We start from the raw sequence: 21307 nt of genomic DNA, 5'->3' as shown, positions 1-21307 counted from the left end.
GAGGCCCAAGGCCCACTTCCTGTTGCTCTGACAACAATTTCCTGTCTTATCATATCTGTTCTGCTTTCTTTAATCTCACATGCTGGTATATTCACATTCACAGACAAACACAACAGCAGAACTTTCCCTGGCTATCCAGACAGAGATATCAAGATATCTTAGGTCTGACCAATGGATAGAACCAAGTCCCCATTCTACATTTATTTTTCCAATAATCTGTGATGTACGTCACAAACCTGAAGAAAAGATCTGTCGTCACTTTCATTTCATCAAGTCAACATGAGATCAAAATTGACCCTATAGACTTTCTTAATGCACATTTCTGGTCTAATTGTGAACGATTTGTCCACGTTATTTCAAAGCCTACATAATCTTTCATCGAAGTAACAACTCACTCCACCTCTGAAATGGTTTTTCTTTTTAGATGATGCCACTTTTCAGAATCTAATTAAGACCAACACTACATATTTTTTTTGTTTGTTTTTCAATGCATATCCTTTCTCATTTAGAAATATGACGCGTTACAGAAGTAAAATGGTTTGTAAACTGTTTCATGTTGACTTCTCCTTTTATGAGTAATATCAGTGTCAGTTATACACCTCATTCTAGGTAATGACTAAGGGTGTTTTCTCAGCAGTACTTACCACAGTGACAGCATGGTTTACTCTTAACAGGACATGCCCACTAGAGTTACTAAGAAAAGCATCATGTTTCTCTTTGTGTCAACTCAACGAGAAACAACTGAGAACTGAAACCTGAATTCAAGATTCACATTATTAGTAACATTGCTGATTTTGGTGTCATGTCAGGAATGACATGAGTGAGTATTTAGTTTAGGGTCACCTGAGTCCTCCCCCTCTAGTAAGACAGTCTGAGCACTTTTATACACCACTGATGTGTCCTGGTTTATATATTAGCCTACATACGTATTCATTAACAGCTGATACCAGATGGACAACATTTTAGTGTCAATATCATATCGTGCTGTTAGTGCTTATCTTCAAATGCTCCATCCAGATGGATTTATCATCTGTCTAGCAACCATAAATCAGGAACGTTGAACTAGGTCAAGGGCGATGACATGAAAACGAGAGCAGGGAAAACAATCGTGGTCTGTGCATAGGGGCCAGTCGTGAAAGTTTTTATTGTAATGTTATTTTTGTAAGGGTGGTGCAGGGTTGAGGAAAGGTTGTCACAAAGTTACATGTATGCGAGGAGTTGGCCAGAGAGTCAAACAGAAGTGAGCACTGCATGTGTCCTCAGCTGAACTCACTCTCAGGATCAGGATGTACACTCTGTTGCATGTTAGCATGTTTGTGTGGAGGCTATGAGTGTGGGCTTGGAAGGCAGTGGCGCCATTGTGACGACTCAGCCTTGCATCATTGGCAGAGGCAGACACACACACACACATAGGGAAGGGAACAGACGCAAGCCTACTGTGACGTTGTGCTTCCTTGTGCCTCTGTGTGTGATCTCTATCTGAGGTGGGTTGTATAATGGCCACATGTGAGCCCTCACCCACAGGCCCTTCCGCCAGCTCACTGAGGAACATTCCAGCTCTCCCAATTCCCCTGCTCTTCTCATGTACTTAGCTTTAGCACCAATCCGTTTTCCCTCTCCTGGCCTAATTCCTTGACTCCATTCCATGTCGTTCTCTTCCACATACTCGCTCGCTCAGCTGTTTTGGCGGTCCGTGTTGCTTCATGGTAGTTTCTGGCAGGAATGAGGACGTTGTCGTCATGCTGGGAGATGCCATCATTCACACAACCCGTAGCACTATTTTAAAATGGAATTGCTTTCACATTGCCATGTTCCAGATGTCAGTCCCCATCTATTTAAAAGTGAATCATAAGCTGAATCAGTTTTTGAAAACATTACTTCAGAAGTTATATCTTTTGGTCCAGCTGTATGGTTGGTTAGTTCTCACGGTGATTTCCTGAAGGTTTTTTTTGTTGTTGTTTGATTGGACCGGGTTGATTTTAGACGCCCACATACGTGGCCCTCATTTGGTTTGGTGTTTTCAGGCATTGATCTGGTAAGTGTGACGACCAAGCCAGTGACTGGAATAGTTGTTTGATGTTTATTGTCATGGGTAATTTTATCAAGCTGAGGGGCGATGTGGGGGTGAATGGGGGATTTTTTTAAATTATAATATCTTTGGAACATTTATGATTTAAAGGTGATTTTAAATTTAAATTACTTGTAAAGAGTTTTTGAAGTATGAGTAAATACACAGAAAACAGTTGGCTAAAGCATGAAAGCGAATAGAGATGCGATGCCGTGCAATAAACCAATAACCACACAACCACGTTCACTCGTATAATCAATTGCACCGCAAGCCACCTGTTTTCTCCTGTCTGATCGATGTCAGTGAGTTTCGGATTCCCCGGTTTGGTGAAACATAAAAAAAAAAACCACTGTAATTTTACAGTTCATATGTTTTGCATCTAAAACAATGCACTGTGACAGATATCAATGACGGCACACTTTCAGAAATTCCCTATGCTGTCACTGAGGTGGGCGTCCCCGATCACCTGACCATAAAGAGTGTGTGAGAGAAGGGGGCAGAGTCTGGCTTGTGGGGTAAGCCCTTTCCATGGTTGAGTCATGGGAGTTCCCCAGTTATGCAGCAGACCGCTAGCTATTATCAGACCTAATGTATGTGTGTTTCGATATATCTCTCTTACAATAATAAGAATCAGTTTCGGAGTGCTGTATTGTTCCCACATTACTAGAAATCTATATTAGTAGTAATCCAAAACATATTCTCGTCAAAGCAAAGCTTTGATTTGTCAAAGCAGTATGATTTGTCTTTCTATGTGAAATGTGGAAATGTAGTATGGAGAAGTTTCAGTTTGCGTTTGTGTTTTTATACTATGAATGTACACTAAAAGCCACTACCCACAGCTGTCTGCCTCTGCAGTCTTCAAACTTTTTTTAGGCAAAAGACCTCCCAGTTGGACATTGCAAAAAAATAAGTTTTAGCATAAAGCTTTAGCTTTTTTGTTTCACTAAAACTGGTTTAAGTTTTAAACCAGTAAGTTTTTAAACCATTACACAATAATATGGCAGACTCACTGCTGAAGACCCTTGGTTTACTCTGTGTACGTGCCTCTTTTATACAAACTTACGTTTTTCTCTTATGCAAAAAACATGCACATATACCAACCACTGAAAACACTTTCTACTTTCTATAAACCCATCAATTCCACCTTTATTTCTCATGGGGTGTTTTTCCTGAGCCACAGTTTTCGCATTTGATTGTTGGCTTTCCACACCGATATGTCTCTATGAGAGCCAGGCCTGTGTTTATTCAGACACCTCCCCACAATAACTCTCACCATTGTGTGCGAGAGACAGTATCATGGATTTCCTCTCACTGTTTTCCTGCTCACCACCCAAGAGATTCCAGTGTTGCGGACAGATTTGCTTTAGTTTATTTTTTATTTTCATGTTACAACTGACACTTCATGGTTAATATTGAATAAAGAATTTATTTATTTATTAGAGTGCAGTTTGTCCATATAAAATAGTTGTATTCTTTATTGTGCTCCTAATAGAGAATAGAATAATATGGGAAAAACAAAAGAGTTTTATTAAAAACAAATTCTCGTCTGGATTTTTTTAACTCCAAATCGCAATTTGTCAACTTTTTCTCCTCAATGGAGTCATTTTTGACACCATGTCTGTGATAGGGTATTGATGGCACAGCTGTGAACCCTGGCTGTTTTTACAGCACTTGTTCTGATTGGATGGAATGAAGCCAATGCAAAAGATCAGGATCGCAAATGAGAATAAACTCAATGCGAGTAAACTCAATGCACTGGTGATTATCTCTTTATCTCTTTCTACAGCAATCTACGACCACAGAGTCAGCTGAGATGATCAACTGTTGGTGCTAAACCCTAATTCTTCAGACGTTTGAGAAGTGGTGCTAGATGCTTATTTGACAGGTAGTGTGTGTGTGTGTGTGTGTGTGTGAATATGCAGAAACTGTTCTAAGAATGCAGCGTGCTGCAGGGTCACGATTATTTCAGTCCCCACTAGCAGCTAAATCCGGAGTTCCTGAAATATCACAGAAGCCTTTTAATAGTGTGACACCTTGAGCCAGAGAGGAGTGGGTGGGCTCGTGTGCACTGTACTAAACCTGCTGAGCAATGAAAAGCTCACACACACTGTATCCAAACACTCTCTGAATATTGCCTCGTACGTATTTATCTTTAGATTAATTTATGCCTCATCACCAAAATTGCAGCTTAAAGACTGTATTAAAGTATTAAAGGGTTGTGAATTTCATCAGTAAGTGTTACACTGCATGTTGAGTTTGTAACTCCGGAATAACCCATCAGGTTATACAGCATTTTATGGATGACAAGTTTTGCATCTGTGGCCTATTTGATTGTATAATAAGTGTGTGTGGGTTTATTTTGTGCTATGGAAAGAGAAAGCCTGTGCGTGTCACACTTGAAATGCTTTTGCCAAGTCCATAATTAGTGTGCACTAGGCATCCTTTGCTGTATGGGTATATATGCGCGTGTGCCAAGCGATTTCAATCGGGTGTGTGCGCACGCTTGCCAATATTTGTGCATCCAGTGTGTGCCATGTGTGTTCAGAATGCGTGGGAAGCTCAGTGTGTTTGCATGCGTGGGTGTTTCATGGGAGCACAGCCGGTCTTCTCACTTTGGTGTCTCCCTAAAGAACACTTTAATTTTAGACCCCTCTTTTTTCCCTAATCTGTCCATCCATCCTGTTCAAGCCTTCTGCTGTTCCTTTCCTCCCTCCACCCCTTGCTCTATTTCTTTCTATCCTTTCCTCTCTCCATCATGCCTGGCCTAATGAGATTAACCTCAGTGTCTCTCTTGTCATAGACACACACTCATACACATGCAAATAATCAAACTCAAGCAACACAACACAAGTACACACACTCCTTTATGTACACATGCACACAGACACCGCTGGCTTGATTCCAGGGCTTTGCTCTGCTCGTCCCCTCCTTCCCATCACTCTCACCCTCTGCCAAGAGGCCCTAGGAAGGGTTATAATGACCTCAGTGCACTCACCCTACAGGTGAACACCCACAAGCCCATCTGTGCACCCTTTCCTACCATTAGAATACAGAAGAGCACTGCACCCTAGAGGTAGCGAGTGGCACTGAAGTTCTGTAGGGTTCCTTTGTTATTAGCTGCCTTCAGGCCAAACACTCATACAGCCTACAAAGCATATGTTTTTCCCCTGTGTTTAATAGATTTGGCAGTTTTTTGTGCCTCTACCTCTTATTCCCCATCTCTCCTCTTTTCTTTCTCTCTCCAGTTGGCAGGAGTAGCAGTAAACAGCTTCTCCGTCGTGTTGGTGAGTGGCCCTCTCTGTTTTGCAGTGGAGGGCTTCACACTCACAGCTAGTGTGGTAAGTAACCATGTGTACTGTTCTCTAACTAAAATAAGTAAAAATTACTAACTGAAATAAAAAATTAAAGCTAAAAGAAATATAAAAAACAACCGATAAAAGCACAACAAAATGACTAAAATTTCAACTAAAATATAAATGTAACAGTTAATTCAAAATATTAAAACTAAAAGTATATAAATAATACTAAAGTAACAGCTAATAAATAGACTAAAGTGTAGCTAATAAATAAAGAGATTAGATGTCTGCTATTTTAAGTATTTTTTCCAGCAGTGACAGATGTATTGGCTAAGATATTAAAGATGTGTGTTTATTGTTTAGGCTGGATGCATCACACAGCAGAACAGTTCGCCGGGTGCAGCACACGGGACCCTTTTCCTCTGGACGGACTCAACCGGGGACCATGGGCTCCCGTGGGCAGCCGCGCCTGGCCACCTCCCTCCAGGTAATATACCTCATGATCAGGGCCGCGTCATGGTTTTAGTGACTTCACTGATAAAGTTGTGTTAACTGAGGCTACATTTACACGACAACGATGTAGGCAAAAACTGAATAGTTTTTCCCTTGCATTTTTAAAAAGTTTCACATATACACGACAACGTTTTCAAAACGATTCACGTTTACACATATCCGCGAAAACTGCCAAAAACGCTGTATTACGTATGCCAGGCCAGTAGTTGGTGCTGTCACCTTGTTAGTAAACAGTACCTGTTGCCATGTGTATATGATGCGTCTCCACTGTTGGTTGTAATATTGGTTGTAAGTAAATCCACACTTTGCTGAAAAAGCGTTAGCAAACTCTTAAGCAGCAACAACACTACAATGTACTCTGCCATTGTTGTGTATGTTTGTTTGCGCTTGCCTTTAAAATCGACACGTACTGCACATGTCTTCATACCTAACATGTACTACGCACACTCGTGACGTTTTCAAAAACTTTCACTTTGAAACCCGTTTTCAAAATTGTGTTTTCAGTCCACAAAACGCCGTTGTCATGTAAACAAACAGGCAAAAAGCATACAAAGTTTCCCGTTTTTGGCTGAAAACGTTGTCGTGTAAACGGCCCCTGAGTTATAAGAAGGAATGATCAAAGCAAAACCTTGTTTTCTCTTCTCTTGATAGGTGCTTACCAGGTGTCAATCAGCACCAGTTTCTCCCCCATATGCCACCCAGTCACATGACTGGGCTAAATCATTCTAGTAAATTTTTAAACAATGGGTGAGTTTTTATTAAGCTTTATTGTCATTTTACAAATACTTCTGGCAAAGGTTTGTTAATGTGTCCTTGTATTTACAGTCCCTTACATCGAGGAGATAAGCAAGACCCGTCTCAGGCTTTGTTGCCAGGATTGCAAAGGATGCCCCCTGCTCCTCCCAGGCCTTGGGAACCAACCAGAACTGGCCAGGGATATGAGCCATTGCCTGTTGATAACCACAACCGACTGCACAATGGCTACAACGCAGGACCTCCTGCACACCTCACAGCTCGAGCCAGTCAGCTACTGAAGGTGATTACTGACCTTATATTTCGTTACTGTTCCTTTTATATGCGCTCGTTATATAAAAATGAATTGTGTTCCTGTATATATCAGTATTTTTAAATGTAGAAGTTATGAAAGACTAGCTTTATATTACACTGCAGTTGTTATACAAATTTTTGCATTTAATTTAATGTATAGCGCACTTAACTGTGTTCTATAGTTGAGAGTACTTTCGCCAACTTCTCTTTCTCTTGCTTTATCCACAAGTACGGTGCTCCTCATCCTCAGCTCCTAGCCCATGTCTCACGGCCCATGCCTCCATTACCTGATATATGGACTCAACCTCAGACTCAGCAGCAACCCAGGGGACCTCACTCTCATTCTGGACAGTTAAAACGGCCTGGGCCCCTACTGGGAGAGCACTCTGTCATTCAGCATACCCCTGCTCCATCTCTGCACCGGCCCATGGAGGACTGCCCCAGTCCGAGCAAGAGAAAGAAGAGCTCTGGGTCTGAACAGGTTAGTCGAGAGCATATCACGTCTTTTGATGTCCTCACCTCTGCGTTTTTTGTACTAAATCTCGACAAGTATTCTAAGAAGCCCTTTTTTTTTTGGCTTTTTTCTTATTGCAGATGACTCCTTCAGCCATGCAGCGCATGTCTGGGCTGCCTGTACATTTGAAACAGCAGCCATCCTCCATCTACCCCCCACCCAAACCTGGCTTTTGGAACCCATTGCACAAAGGAGGAGCACCCTGGAACCTGAATGAACACAAAAGCAGACCCATTGATTTCCAGGTCAGTCATCACTGATCTGAATGTTAATATTCAATAATATTTTCTTGTATTCTGTCTGACAGATTAATGTATGCAATCATCTGTCACTGCCACTTTATTAGCTTTCACTTTTTTCAAAATTTTTGCCCTGACTTTCCACTTGTCAGTGGAGATTGTAACGAAGGCCAGAAATCAGGTGCAAATCTATTTAGCAGGTTAAATATCTAGACCTGTCTGCAATCCAAGTAATGTAGTGTGAAATATGTTTTGACTAACTCACATCGCACAATGATAGAGAATTGTGTAGTGTGTGTAAAGAACAGCAATCCAACAAATTAGAAAGTTGTGTATTGTGTGACCGTTATTACTGACGTTGAGTCTTCCCTTTTGTTTTACATTAGATGTGCTTGGCTTACTAGGCCAATTCCTATTCTCTATTTACAGGATTCAGCTAAGTCAGGAATTGAAAATTTCACCTCTAAACCGCCTCCCTTGAATCCATCAACCATGTCTTCACCCGCCATTCCTACCATAAGAGGCTGCGAAGAAAGCAGGGGTCCTCCACCACAGTCCCACAGGACTGCTCTGTCACCACAGTCTCTGGGACCACCTTCACAGAACCCTCACATCCATCATTCTCCATACCCCTACCCCAACAACAGACCTTCAGCCCAGACACAAGGGGAACCACGTGGTACTACTCCACAAAGAGGACATGGTTCTGGAGTGAGTTCTTTGGATAACCAGGCTCCATCACCACATACATCCTCATCATCACCACGGGCAGATGGGGTGCGCCCTGCACCCTCACCAGCAAACCACACCTCTGTGCCTTACAGTCACCCCCAATTCCAGCCTCACCCAGGGCTGGTCCTTTCCAGCCCACCAGCCAGCAACCAGGCCCAGGCCACAGTACCTCAGCACAACCCCCATAAACCCTGGAGGAATCAGGTAACACCTACACACACACACACACACACACACAGAATGATAGCTGATGATCACATAGATTCAACTTACATTAACCAAAACCTATTTGATACACAAACAGATCTGCCTGCTTAAGGCTTAAAAATTGGGGAAGTCGTGGCCTAATGGTTAGAGAGTCGGACTCATAACCCAAAGGTTGTGGGTTCGAGTCTCGTACCGGCAGGGATTGTAGGTGGGGTGAGTGAATGTACAGCGCTCTCTCCCACCGTCAATACCACGACTGAGGTGCCCTTGGTAAATGCAGAGCACTAATTCTGAGTATGGGTCACCATACTTGGCCACATGTCACGTCACTTTTAAAAGTCACTTTACTGGCTGTTTTATATTAATAAATACTATGCTACACAATATATGCTATAAACCATAAATGTTATCAGTAGTTACTAGGGTTGGGTGTCGAAAACCGATTCCATTTTAGAACCGGTTCCAAATTTACAAGAACCGGGTATTCGATAAGATGCATGCATTTCGATTCTGCCTAACGATTCCTGCGTTCGCATTTTAATGTGATTAAAAACGATTTAAGTGCTGGAACGGAAAGAACTTGCGCCCTGTTTTCGTGCAGCACACACGAAGCGCAAGCGCGACAGAGAACAGAGGTCGCGGTACGGGTTCCCGGTTTGTGTCCGTTCTCAAACCGTTCCGTTGTAAACAGATGAGAAAGAAAACACACATGTACAGTATTTTTAGATCTGCGTGCGTTCGGTGTTCAGCCTAATAAACGCACTGCCTGTCATTAATGTTAACCAAAGAACAATTAATCTAGTTGTTTTTGCTGTGGTATTTTTTTTAAAGCATAGGCAAAATTCCTCTTGCAGTGTTCTGTAGGCTGCTGATTTTTGCTCGTGTAATTCAGCTGCAACAGAATGCTTTGTAAATGTTTGACTTAATTTCTTTTATATTGGATTTTTTTATCTTATTGGAATCGAAACTATGAATCCATAAGAATCGGAATCGATAAGCAGAATCGGAATCGATAAAATTCAAATGATACCCAACCCTAGTAGTTACAATATTGTGTCCTATGATTTGCTGACTGTAATATTAATTTCCCTTTAGGAATCACGTGACTTTTCAGCAAGAGGGGATTCTCAGGTTGCCGCACGCCTTTCTCAGGCACCGAATAGGTTTGCTGGGGCCAAACAGGGTCCAGGGACCCACCAGCATGTGAGCCCTCCTCAGGCCCCTGCTCGAAAACCTGTCATTACCCCAAACCTAGAAACTCCTTGCTCTCTAAAACTATACACCAATGTTGGAAGCATTCCTGCCTTGAGCTCAGCACCCTCTACCAGCTCCTCCATTCCTAGCTCCCTGAGCAGTTGGAGAGCGACGGATTCTTCAGTGCTAGTCTCAAACCCAAACCATGTATCCATGATTGGTCAAAATCTAACACATATAGGGTATCAGGGTGTCCACCCTGGTGTTGGAACCCTTCCAAAACAACATAGAGGGGCACAATCTCAGATTCAGTCCACTCTTCCCCACACAGGACAGGGTAGACCTAACTACACCCCAGTGTCCTCTTCTCCCTCCAACCTAAACTCAGGACTTCAGAGATCAGGGGAGAGCGTCATCACCAGCAAGACTTATAACACTCTCCCTCAAGTCAGTTCACCTTTACATTGCCCTCAGCTTCCAGAACACATAAAAGTCAACTCAGCCCTACAGGCAATTTCTTGTAATTCATACAGCTCATCACCCATCCAAGCTTCCTCCTTAATTTCTCAGGCAACTACTACTGTTCCAGCCCCAGTCTACCCAAGGTCCTGTTTACAGCCTGCTGCCCTAAGCTCTCAGTCCATTGCTGATGCTTTAAATAAACTTGATGCAGAGCTGCAAGGCCACATGCAAGCAGAAGAGCGGAGGAGAGACCAGAATGAAGAGAGGAAACGGAATGTAGAACAACAAGAAGTGGAGACAAAGCCACACAGTGAGTCTACTATCAAGAGTCTGGAACATTTGGTGTCAGGTAGTGCAGCTGAGCCTCCACCTCCTCGTTTGTCACCAACCAATGCACTCTCCTCCGTCTCACTTCCTAGCCAGAATTCACCACCTTATCCCTGGTTGAGTCGAGGAGGAGTGCCCCCACGTCTTTCTGGAACTCCAGCAAACGTTTTGGAACGGTCACAACCACCTCCTCTTACCCCCCAGACAGAATATGCCCGTGAGAAGCAAAGGCAGAGAGAGAAATGGAAGAGTGGAGCACCATCTCAGAATTCCACTGGGAATCCCACATACCCCTCAGATTCGGGTCTCATCAGCCCCTCCGAAAACCATAGCCACACCATGAAATTGAAGCCTGATCCATACAAAGATGTCACCATGTTGAAAACCTCTCATAATGCTGAGATTATAGACACTATTCCCAACCCTCCACCTCTGCGCGAGCCACCCAAACTTTACCAGGCTTTCCCCAATGATATTCGTTCTTCATGCACACCTATCAGCACGACTACAAGCAGCCTTCAAAAACGTATGCCTAGTACAGGACTTGGTAGTCTGGGTAGCAGTGCTAGAAGTTGCAGTGGTGACTCTGATGGTGCCCAATTTGAGGAGGAAACTTCTGAGCTCTTGCCTGATGGATTGGCTAATATTATAAAGATGCTGGATGAGTCCATCAAGAAAGAGGAGGAGCTATATTCTGGTCAGAGTGGAGAACAGGCAGTACCGGAACCTCCATTTTCTACAAACATGGTACCTATGAAGAGTTATTTATGCGCACCAGACCTCATGCCTGCCCTTAAGCAATCTCCAATTGAGGATTATCAGCCAGTTGGCCATGCAAGCCCACCTGTGTTAAGTCGGCAAGGTTCACTGGCATCTCCTTGTAGCCGTACTTCACTTGAGGAAGAAGAGGAGGTTCTTAAGGTCATTCCCAAGCCTGCCAATTCCATTTACATGCAGTCTCAAGAAAGCAGTCTTGCCACAACAGGAACCAACTATCGCCATAGTGACCTGGCCAAGCTGTATGGCCTTCCAGAGGTAGAGAAAAGTGAGTGTGAGGATGATGAAGAAGAAGCGGATCGGGAAGATGAAACTCCATCCTGTTCACCACCACAGCGGCCACACCTCCATCAGACAGGTGTGAACAGCATGTTTAAAAACCTTGTATCTGTACTTGAGAGCCAGAAGTACACCTACCGAGGTGGACCCTTTGGTCGTCCTCCTCCCTCTGCTTTTATGGGAGTGAAGTACTCTTCATCTCTTTCACTGGAGCCTGACATTTGCAGACAACAACAAAGCACTTCTCCCACATCAGGTTCAGCCAATCACCCAGGTTTCAGCAGTCCAACGCAAACCCCTGCCATTAGCAGCTCAGGTCAGCCTCGTCCCCTCTCACCTACAGATTGGGCATCGGAGAGGAAGAGAGGGGATAACATAAGCCAGTCAGATCTTTTGGGCAATGATGATGAGGAAGACATTTCATACGAACCCACAGGACAAAAGGATTCTGGAACTGTGAAAGACTTGTTGGAAAAACGACCAAAGCTGACCACCATCTCAGAGTCTTCACTAGCGGAGCTTGGTCATAGCTATGAGGTGAACAAACATATACTCCTTTATAAAGACCACTCAAAGGCAGAGTCACAGGAGACATGCAAACCTGATAAAGAAAAGGACCGACACAGAGACCGAGAACGAGAGAGGAAACACAAACACTGTGGCAGTAGCAAAAAACATGAGGACAGGAAAGAGAGAAAGAAAAAGCACAGAGAAAGACACGAGGATGCGTCTCTTTCCTCATCCTCATCTTCCAGCTCCAGTCGACGGCACAGGGAGGGAAAGTCACACAAAGAAAAAAAGAGCCGGCAGGTACTGGGTAACCTGTACCTTCAGAGTAAGGAGTTTAGGGAGATGGAACAAGAGCATGACGGAGACAAAAAGAGAAGGAAAGAGGAATGTAGCCGACCCCAGAGTGAAAGAGAAGAATGGGCACGGAGTAAAGATAAGGGCACCAGCTCTGGACGTTCCTCTGATCTCCCATCAGCTTCTTCAGCATTATGTTCCGACGACTTTCAGAAACTGAAAGCACTGACAGATGGGCCACCCAAAGAACTGAAGATACGCCTCATAAAGGTAGAGAGTGGGGACAGGGAGACATTTATTGCTTCAGAGGTAGAGGAGAGAAGGATTCCTTTGGAGGAAATCACCATAAAGAACACAGCTAGTGAAATCATCAGAGCCTGCAAGTAAGCAATATTTGTGTGCAGGAAATCTTTAAAACAAATTATTTCTTGGCTGCAGTTGCAATTTATTTTGATGCGACTTGGACCATGAAAGGCCCTATCTAATACGTAATGTCTTGTTGTTTCAGGGGAGCTCGCTTGAAGGGGAAATTTAAGGAGTCGTACCTCCTACCTGCCCTCTCTGTTAAACCAGTTTTGACCACAGAACAGCCCATCCCTCGAGAGAAACTCAACCCCCCCACACCTAGCATCTACGTAAGCACTGCAGTAGCATTGTCAGCATCTTCTGCCCCCCTGTGGTCTTTCTGTGTATTACATGCACCCTCTGCTTAAGTAATGCCACAGTTGATGTTCAGGTGTATAAAAGTTTGTCTTGATGACTCCATCTTGTTGTTTCTCTGCAGTTGGAAAGTAAAAGAGATGCATTCTCTCCGGTCCTGCTACAGTTTTGCACAGATTCTAAGAACCCCATTACTGTCATCCGGGGACTAGCTGGCTCCCTCAGATTAAGTAAGTTTATGCATAATGTATAATGGATGGATGGACAGATACTCAAGTCATACATTTTGTAACTTTTAAATGTTGCTGTTGTGGAAACGAAGTTTAATTTTTTCTATTTTTAATTTTTTAACTAAAATTCATTTTTCATTCCTTCCTCTTCATAGATCTTGGTCTGTTTTCCACTAAATCTTTGGTGGAGGCAAATGGGGAGCATGCAGTAGAGGTCAGGACCCAGGTCCAGCAGCCAGCTGATGAGAACTGGGATCCCAGTGGCACTGGCCAGACCTGGCCCTGCGAGAGCAGCAGGTCGCATACAACAATTGCCAAGTATGCCCAGTACCAGGCCTCCAGCTTCCAAGAGAGCTTGCAGGTTTGAACGCAAGCATACACCCCCCTACACAACAAAAATTAGGACACAGTGTTTGTTAGTTTCCAGAGATTTATTAGTCATTTTGCAATTACTTTGTAATTCTTGTTTGTACAGTTCTGTCTGATATAAACTATACAATGAATGCCATTTGAATCATATACATCATGTACCTATACCATTGTCTGCCTTTAAAGGAAGAGAAGGGCAGTGACAACGAGGAGGATGATGATGATGAGAAATTGGCCACCAACTCTGAGAATACAACCAGTAACTCCTCAGCTCCCAGCTCCAGGTAAGTCTTTGAAATTTGTCCAAATATCTGCATTTGTTATTTTATTTATTTATTTGTACTTTTCTATATGTATGTATGGTCTGTGCACCTGTGGTCATTTGATTTTCTACTTAAAAATAAATAAATAGAAATGAGAAATGTTTTGATTTTCGTTTTTTGTTTTTAAGAAACGGAAAATTAAAATTTAGCTGGATTTTTCGTATATTTGTTAATTGGCAAAAAATTATATTTGTTTCGTATTTGTGGGCGGCCCTGAAATGCCCCTTTCGTCCCCCATCTTCTGTACTACACCGTATAGGCTGCAACCGCGAGCTAAGTTCATTTTCAACAGGAGTGACGTGGCAGGCGAGCCAAACTTATTCACAAGAATTCTGCAGCTTTGTCATGTAGGCTACTAGCGGCGCTTACAAGATTAAAATAAAAAATCTATATTTTCATGGCTGCTGCATGTTATTGACAAAACAGAAATGACTATATTCATAACCAGTAAAATGGCATTTGACTTTTACTGTATTATCTAAAATGACACAGCTAAAATCAGCATGTATCATATTTTATTCCTACTCATTTTATTCTAGGCCTATTTAAGAAAAACCTCACAGGTAACATGTTTTCATTCACTGTTACAAACAACAGCAATTTGAGCTATACATCTCGTATAGAGTGGAACAAGTAGGCTACTGCACTTCAGGTCGGCAGAGGTGCAGACGCAGTCCCGATAACAGTGCAAAGAAACTCCATAATTTTTGGTCATACACCCACAATAACAACAAAACATTACAAAACCCTTTTGTAAAATAAAGAAAACAAACAGAATGCGCTTTCTGCCGTCTCTGTCTCTGTAAACGTCTTTCTGAAACGTGTCACAAATATGAACCAAACAAAGCATCACAGACATAAGAAACATGTCTATGGAAAGACTGAAACGTCTGCCTTTAAACAATTCAAACTGAAAACAATTATTTTCTGTTCATGTAATTCGTATGAAACCAACGAGAAGTACAGTGTTTCCCATCTGAGCTCATTATCTGTAGTGGTCAAGGAATAAAGCTGAGGAATAAACCTTGTATTTATCTCAGAAGAAGAATGCAATGCGATGCTGGGCTTGATTCAGTGGAGGAGATCATTTCTGACGAGAAAATCATTCATTCTTACATAGTTACATAAGCTTGTACTCATTTACTAGTTGGGCTTACGTGGAAAACTGAATCGATGCAGGACTTGAAATGGTCTGGAACAATGACATTAAAGGCATTAATATGATCTCGCTTCAGTTCATAATTCCAAAGTATAGCCTATAATTGGGCCTAAGACTAGACTAAATATTACGGTGAAAACTTGCGTAAAGCTTTATAAATGATATTAGTTATTTTTTATGTGGTTTGGGTTTTTTTCCCCCATGAAACACAAACTGCTATGTAAAAAAAAAAAAAAAATCAATTCTGCAGCAGTCATGAAAATATTTAATTTTTTTAAATCTTGAAAGCGCCGCTAGTAGCTTACACGACAAAGCCGCATGATTCTTGTAAATAAGTTTGACTTGCCTGCGCGTCTCTCCTGTTAAATGAATTGAGCTTGCGGTTGCCGCCTATACAGTGTTGTAGCTATGGAAGATGGGGACGGAGGGGGCATTTCAGAGCCGCCTACACATACAAAACAAATATTAAAGCATAATCACATTTTTACCCATTCAAAAAATACAGCAAAAATTTTTGAAAATAGAAAATCTAATGACCAGAAGTTACACGGACTATGTATAAAGATCTCTCTATAATGGTGTTACTTAAGATGGTTTAATTTATCATTATAGTTCAGAGCAGAAACCTGTGGGGAAGATAATAAAATTTGGCACCAACATTGACCTATCCGATACCAAAAGGTAAGACTACTGTGCATAAATGTGTAACCTTTTCTCATCATCTTATTTGGATGATATAAAAAACTTAAATATGTAAAACTTCAAAACATAGTTGTGGATACAGAAATAAGAGGCTCCGCATGTAATGTGCAAGCATGTATACAAAACTAAATTGTGTTGTCTTTTTCTTTAGATGGAAGCCTCAGCTGCAGGAACTGCAGAAATTGCCGGCATTTATGCGTGTGTCCTCCAGTGGGAATATGCTGAGTCATGTTGGCCACACCATTTTGGGAATGAATACAGTACAACTCTACATGAAAATCCCTGGCTGCCGCACACCAGGTTTGACGCAATCACAAATAGCTTTCTTGATTTATGAGTTGTAGAGAATCAAGGATAGATTGTCTGCTTTGGCAGGTAGTCGTATTGTAGTAGTATTGGTGTTAAATTTCATGTTCAATGCTTGTATCATCAGGACACCAGGAGAACAATAACTTCTGTTCTCTAAACATCAATATTGGGCCTGGAGACTGTGAGTGGTTTGCTGTCCATGACAACTACTGGGAGGCCATCAGTGATTTCTGTGAAAAGTAAGAAAGTGTTAAGAGTCACTTTACCAAAAACACTGCCTAATGACACTAATAGTCAAACAATGTTTAATTCTTATATATTTTTGTTCAAATAAATACTTTATTAACAAGTTTGTGAATTTTCTCTCAGACATGGCGTCGATTACCTGACAGGATCATGGTGGCCGGTTCTGGATGACTTGTACCGCGCTAACATCCCCGTGTACCGGTTCATCCAAAGGCCAGGAGATCTGGTATGGATCAATGCAGGCACTGTGCACTGGGTTCAGGCCGTGGGCTGGTGCAACAACATTGCTTGGAATGTGGGACCTGTCAGCTGTGAGTAACCTACACAATAACCTTTTAAGAACTTCTGATCTGTTTTTCATTCAAAAAGTGGTGGCTTTCGGGTGTTTTAGTGCCTGTAGCTGAAAATTATGATTTTTTCATTGTCATCACAATAACATATGCATGATGTGTGCCAGGAATAGCATACTTTAAGTGGCAAATAAAATCTAGTTGCTTTAAACTGCATTTTATCAGTCATGATAATTACATAAACAGTTGCAAATAAATGTGTAAAACTAAAATCCTGGGCACAGAAATGTAAAAGAAAAAAAAATGTTTTCTGCATTTGTAGCTTATCAGTACCAGTTGGCTTTAGAGAGATTTGAGTGGAACGAAGTGAAGAAAGTCAAATCCATCGTTCCCATGATTCACGTATCCTGGAACGTGGCACGCAACGTCAAAGTCACTGACCCAGACACTTACAAGATGATCAAGTGAGTATGCAGTAGCATTATGGACTTGTTCTTATCAAGTCACATCACAATTAAGTAGCATGGACATCTAATACATTTGCCTTTCCTCCTTTTCAGACACTGTCTCCTCCAGTCTATTAAGCACATTCAGATTCTGAGGGACCAGCTGGTGGCAACAGGAAAGAAGATCTCCTACCAGAGCAGACTGAAGGATGAGCCGGCCTACTACTGTAACGAGTGTGATGTGAGTTGATTGTGCTTCATTATTTGTAAAGTATTGGCAGGTTCAACATAGAAAAACCCACCAAAGACCTGCAGAATTCTATTCCAAAAAAAGAATATAATTAACATACAGTTGTGTCATCTCAAGTTGTAAAATAATAATGCAAGTTTTAATTATTCTAAAGGATGTTTTCTTTTGGTGTCACAAAAGGCCCAGGCTTTAAGAGCTTGTTTGTTTTGCTCTTGTGCAGGTGGAGGTGTTTGACCTGCTGTTTGTGACCAGTGAGAATGGCAGTCGGAAGATGTATGTGGTTCAGTGTGAGGACTGTGCACGACAACGCAACCCAAACCTCTCCAGTGTAGTAGTGCTGGAGCAATACCGCATGGAGGAGCTCATGAACGTGTACGACTCTTTCAGCCTGGTGAGTGCATCCACGTTTTATCAATGTGAACAAACAAGAACAAAGCTTAAAAAAAAAGCTAACATCTGTCATTTGTATGTGCTTTCTCAGGCTACCGGTTCCAGCTCCCAATGAGGACGTCTCATCCCTTTCCCTCACACAGCCATAACCAAAACTCCTGCTCGCAGGACAAGATCTTTTATTTTAGTCCAATTAAGACTTAAAACATTTACCGTTGGAAAGAAAAAAGTACTACTGTTAATATTTGTTGAACAGCCAATCGAGAACCAGTTTATTCAGCATTGTTTACGGAACCAATCAGCCAATAAGACTCGAGTTCACTTCTGTCGGTCTTGTGTACCAACCTCGGAATGGCTCTGCGGGACTTCAGATGGAACGCAGTTTGGTGCTGTCACGGCTTCCAGCGGCAGAGTTGCCGAGATCCTGTCTGTTTGGGTTTTCTTTCGTGTTGCTCTCTTTTTGTGTGTGTGTGTGTGTGTGTGTGTGTGTGTGTAAATGCTCTTTGTACTTTTCGTGGGTGCTTCTTTTTTTTTTTTCAATAAATTATTTTTAAACCTAGAACAGCCTAGATATATACCACATTGGCCTTGTGACTTGTATTTAGTGAAGAGATAAAAATGAATAATACTAATAATAGAGCTATGGACATTTTTCTAAAGCATTAAGAATTAAAAGATACAGTTGATCAGAATGCTTCAAAACATACGGGTTTTAAAAGATGTTTTCAGTTTTCATATGGAATGTTGTGTTTATATAAGCATTTTAGGATTTCATTTTTAATCAATCATTTTTCCTGCATTTTGTAAGTATAATTGTTCGGTTTCATCTCTTTTGTTCAGTGAATTGTTTCTCACCTCTATACAGAGCTCTTCTCTGATTTTCTTTTTATTTTAAATTGTACATTTTTTTTTATTTAAAATGTTTTTCTATTTATTGGATATTAAATGTTCTCCCCTGCCTCAACATGGTTATCAGAGATGTATTAAGGGGTTCTATTGTTACTTAATCCTCCAAGATTTCAAGGGTGCTGATTCTTTTTAATTTTTTTTGTTAGTTTTGGTGCTTGCCCCTTTAAATATCTTTCCTGTTTATATATATTAAATCTCTCATAACTTGACTCCTTGTCCATGTAGGGCACAGAGGGTAGATTTTAATTCGGAAGTTGTCTGTTATACACAAATGTTTAAAAAAGACAGTTTTCCCCACATATATTAACAGGTGACTTGTATGTGAGCACTGTTATGTATTTGAACACCTGCTGACTTACCAGTTTAAATGTTTATTTTTGAAAAAAGAAAGCTTAAATCCAGGGGCCATATTCATATGAGTTCTCAAATTAGACCTGTGCTCTCCGAAGCTTTGGTTTTGTTTTTTACTAAGATGGTGAGTTGGACTGATGTCAGTAATTCTGAGCCTAGATTAGCAGCTACTCTATCATGAATTCAGGGAATTCATGAATTGGGGCTAAAAACAGTTTTTGATACTCTTACACATATAGTGGTGCTTCTGTCCTGTTGTAAATGCTGTTCGTTTGAGGACACATTTGCTGTGCTGGTTACAGCAGGCATAAACTTTCTATATACACAGTATACAGTAATTGGCTGCAGTGGGTTGTCATAAACCTAAACCATACTGCGAAAAATCATACTGAGCTGTAAATTGTGGCATTTTACTGGAATGAGTAACATTGAAAGGGGATTTAACGCATTATTGTTTTTGATTTATATAGTCATTTTTTAAAGCTTTAGAGGCGTTAGCATGAAATAATTCATGTATTATCAGGAAAATGGTTTTGATTATGATATAGATGGTGCTGAGTTCTACTAGAGCTACTCTGTTTTTTGTTAAGAAATATTTTTTCCTGTTGCAATATACACACTTTCCTCTATTCCTCATTTTTTTTTTTTTTTGTGGTTATTTAAAATCTGCACTGTTTTGGAATTCACACGAAGCGAACTGAGCCAGACATGTCTTAAAACACTTTGTGAATTCGTGTGACATTGATATGATTACTCTGAATAATATTAAATGCTTTTGATAAACTTTGATCTGTGCCATGTCTCTGTATTCATTCAGTCAAAGCATAAGATTTCAAAAGCCTTCATGATATTTTATTACTTTCTAACATGACACAAACAAAGCCCAGTACTTATAACAGTAGAAGGGAGATTTAAAGCAGTAACGGGAAAAAATACATTTATATACTACCTACTGTATATATGAGACAAAAACATTGACATACCATACCTCAAAACATTTCTTAAAGGGGCATTAGCAAGATGGAATCCAAATACAAAGTCTTGGTGAGTAAAACAATGTGTCTTCTATTTGTCATCAGGTTGCTTACATTTTTTGGCAAAACTCTACAATAAGGTTCATTAGTTAACTACTTTAGTTAACATTAACTATGATTAATAAATGCTGTAGAAGTATTGTTCATTCTTAGTTCATGTTAATTTCAACATTTACTAATGCATTATTAAAATCAAAAGTGCTTGTTAACATTAGTTAATGCACTGTGAATTAACAGTGAACAACTGTATTTTCATTAACAAAGATGAATAAATACTGTAAAAATTTATTTTTCATGTTAGTTAATGCATTAACTAATGGAACCTTATTGTAAAGTGTTACCAATTTGCATCACTTTTTATAAAATAAAAAATATTTGCAAATGTTTCCCACACTATCGTTGACTTGTTCATCAACTCGTACCAGGCACACTGTTATCTACAGTTGAATATTTATCCTTGTTTATTCATCTCATGTTTTCGTGTCGGGTTCATCCCTATCAAAGTTTTCCTGTTCTTCTCTGCTGACGCAGGTTCAGAGGAACTAGAGCTTGTCTACGTTTGTGATCAGCTCTCAGTAGCATGCCCTATCACTAAACTTTTGGCACAAGAATGGTCACTTCATGAAGCAGCTTTTAAGTGTTCCATATTAACACACCCATGAGGGCCGGACATAACAGCTCCAGCGGTTGAAATGATGGTCAGATACATCAAGCGTTCAGTCCAACTGATAACAAATTATTTTGTAACAAATTATAATTCATGCTCGGTTATTGCAGAAATGTACTCCCACCATAATACTCCCAATACGTTAGCAGACACTTTTATCCAAAGTGACTTAGAAGTAGCAAAGCAAACTATCCAGGACCTCAAGTAAAGAGTTCAAAAAGGACATTAGAGGTTCATTCAGAGGTTAACATTGCACAGGCTTGCGGATTTCCTACTTCCTGTAAGTATAGGAAGCTCTTTTCACCCTTCCTTTATCACATTGCTCAATTTTGCTCCATTCAGAAAGCCAAATCCTTGTTTAATGTACAAAGCTTGAAGACAAGCATCACTGTGGTGAACTCAAAATAGCACTTGCCACAAACCAGAGGCTGGTGAATGCGAATAACTCAAAGACATGTTTAGTCTAAAAAAAAAAAAAAAAAAACTATTAAGTGCAAACTATGACAAGATATA

The 21307-nt window shown here is 40.9% G+C and overlaps 1 protein-coding gene across 5 annotated transcripts in view; it reads left to right on the top strand.

Annotated features, from left to right (window-relative positions):
* Positions 1 to 19880, top strand: part of LOC107675439 (lysine-specific demethylase 6B-like) — a 28404-nt gene extending 8524 nt beyond the window's left edge. For 3 of the 5 annotated variants that reach the window (XM_016469779.1, XM_016469778.1, XM_016469777.1), the window contains 21 exons: positions 3855 to 3953; positions 5314 to 5406; positions 5728 to 5851; positions 6529 to 6624; positions 6703 to 6913; positions 7154 to 7405; positions 7519 to 7683; positions 8107 to 8613; positions 9712 to 12842; positions 12968 to 13094; positions 13244 to 13349; positions 13505 to 13710; positions 13905 to 14002; positions 15813 to 15881; positions 16054 to 16202; positions 16336 to 16450; positions 16581 to 16768; positions 17070 to 17211; positions 17308 to 17434; positions 17664 to 17834; positions 17925 to 19880. In XM_016469779.1, the coding sequence (XP_016325265.1) occupies positions 5733 to 5851; positions 6529 to 6624; positions 6703 to 6913; positions 7154 to 7405; positions 7519 to 7683; positions 8107 to 8613; positions 9712 to 12842; positions 12968 to 13094; positions 13244 to 13349; positions 13505 to 13710; positions 13905 to 14002; positions 15813 to 15881; positions 16054 to 16202; positions 16336 to 16450; positions 16581 to 16768; positions 17070 to 17211; positions 17308 to 17434; positions 17664 to 17834; positions 17925 to 17948 (6003 nt within the window). In that variant the 5' untranslated portion in view covers positions 3855 to 3953; positions 5314 to 5406; positions 5728 to 5732 and the 3' untranslated portion in view covers positions 17949 to 19880. The remainder of the gene's footprint in view (positions 1 to 3854; positions 3954 to 5313; positions 5407 to 5727; positions 5852 to 6528; positions 6625 to 6702; positions 6914 to 7153; positions 7406 to 7518; positions 7684 to 8106; positions 8614 to 9711; positions 12843 to 12967; positions 13095 to 13243; positions 13350 to 13504; positions 13711 to 13904; positions 14003 to 15812; positions 15882 to 16053; positions 16203 to 16335; positions 16451 to 16580; positions 16769 to 17069; positions 17212 to 17307; positions 17435 to 17663; positions 17835 to 17924) is intronic. The other 2 variants (XM_016469781.1, XM_016469780.1) reach the window with 2 other exon arrangements.
* Positions 19881 to 21307: the final 1427 nt, after the last annotated feature.

Source organism: Sinocyclocheilus anshuiensis, unplaced genomic scaffold, assembly GCF_001515605.1.
Source record: "Sinocyclocheilus anshuiensis isolate Anshui unplaced genomic scaffold, SAMN03320099.WGS_v1.1 scaffold1964, whole genome shotgun sequence".
Taxonomy (NCBI): Eukaryota; Metazoa; Chordata; class Actinopteri; order Cypriniformes; family Cyprinidae; genus Sinocyclocheilus; species Sinocyclocheilus anshuiensis.
This window is presented reverse-complemented; position numbering and strand designations above follow the sequence as displayed.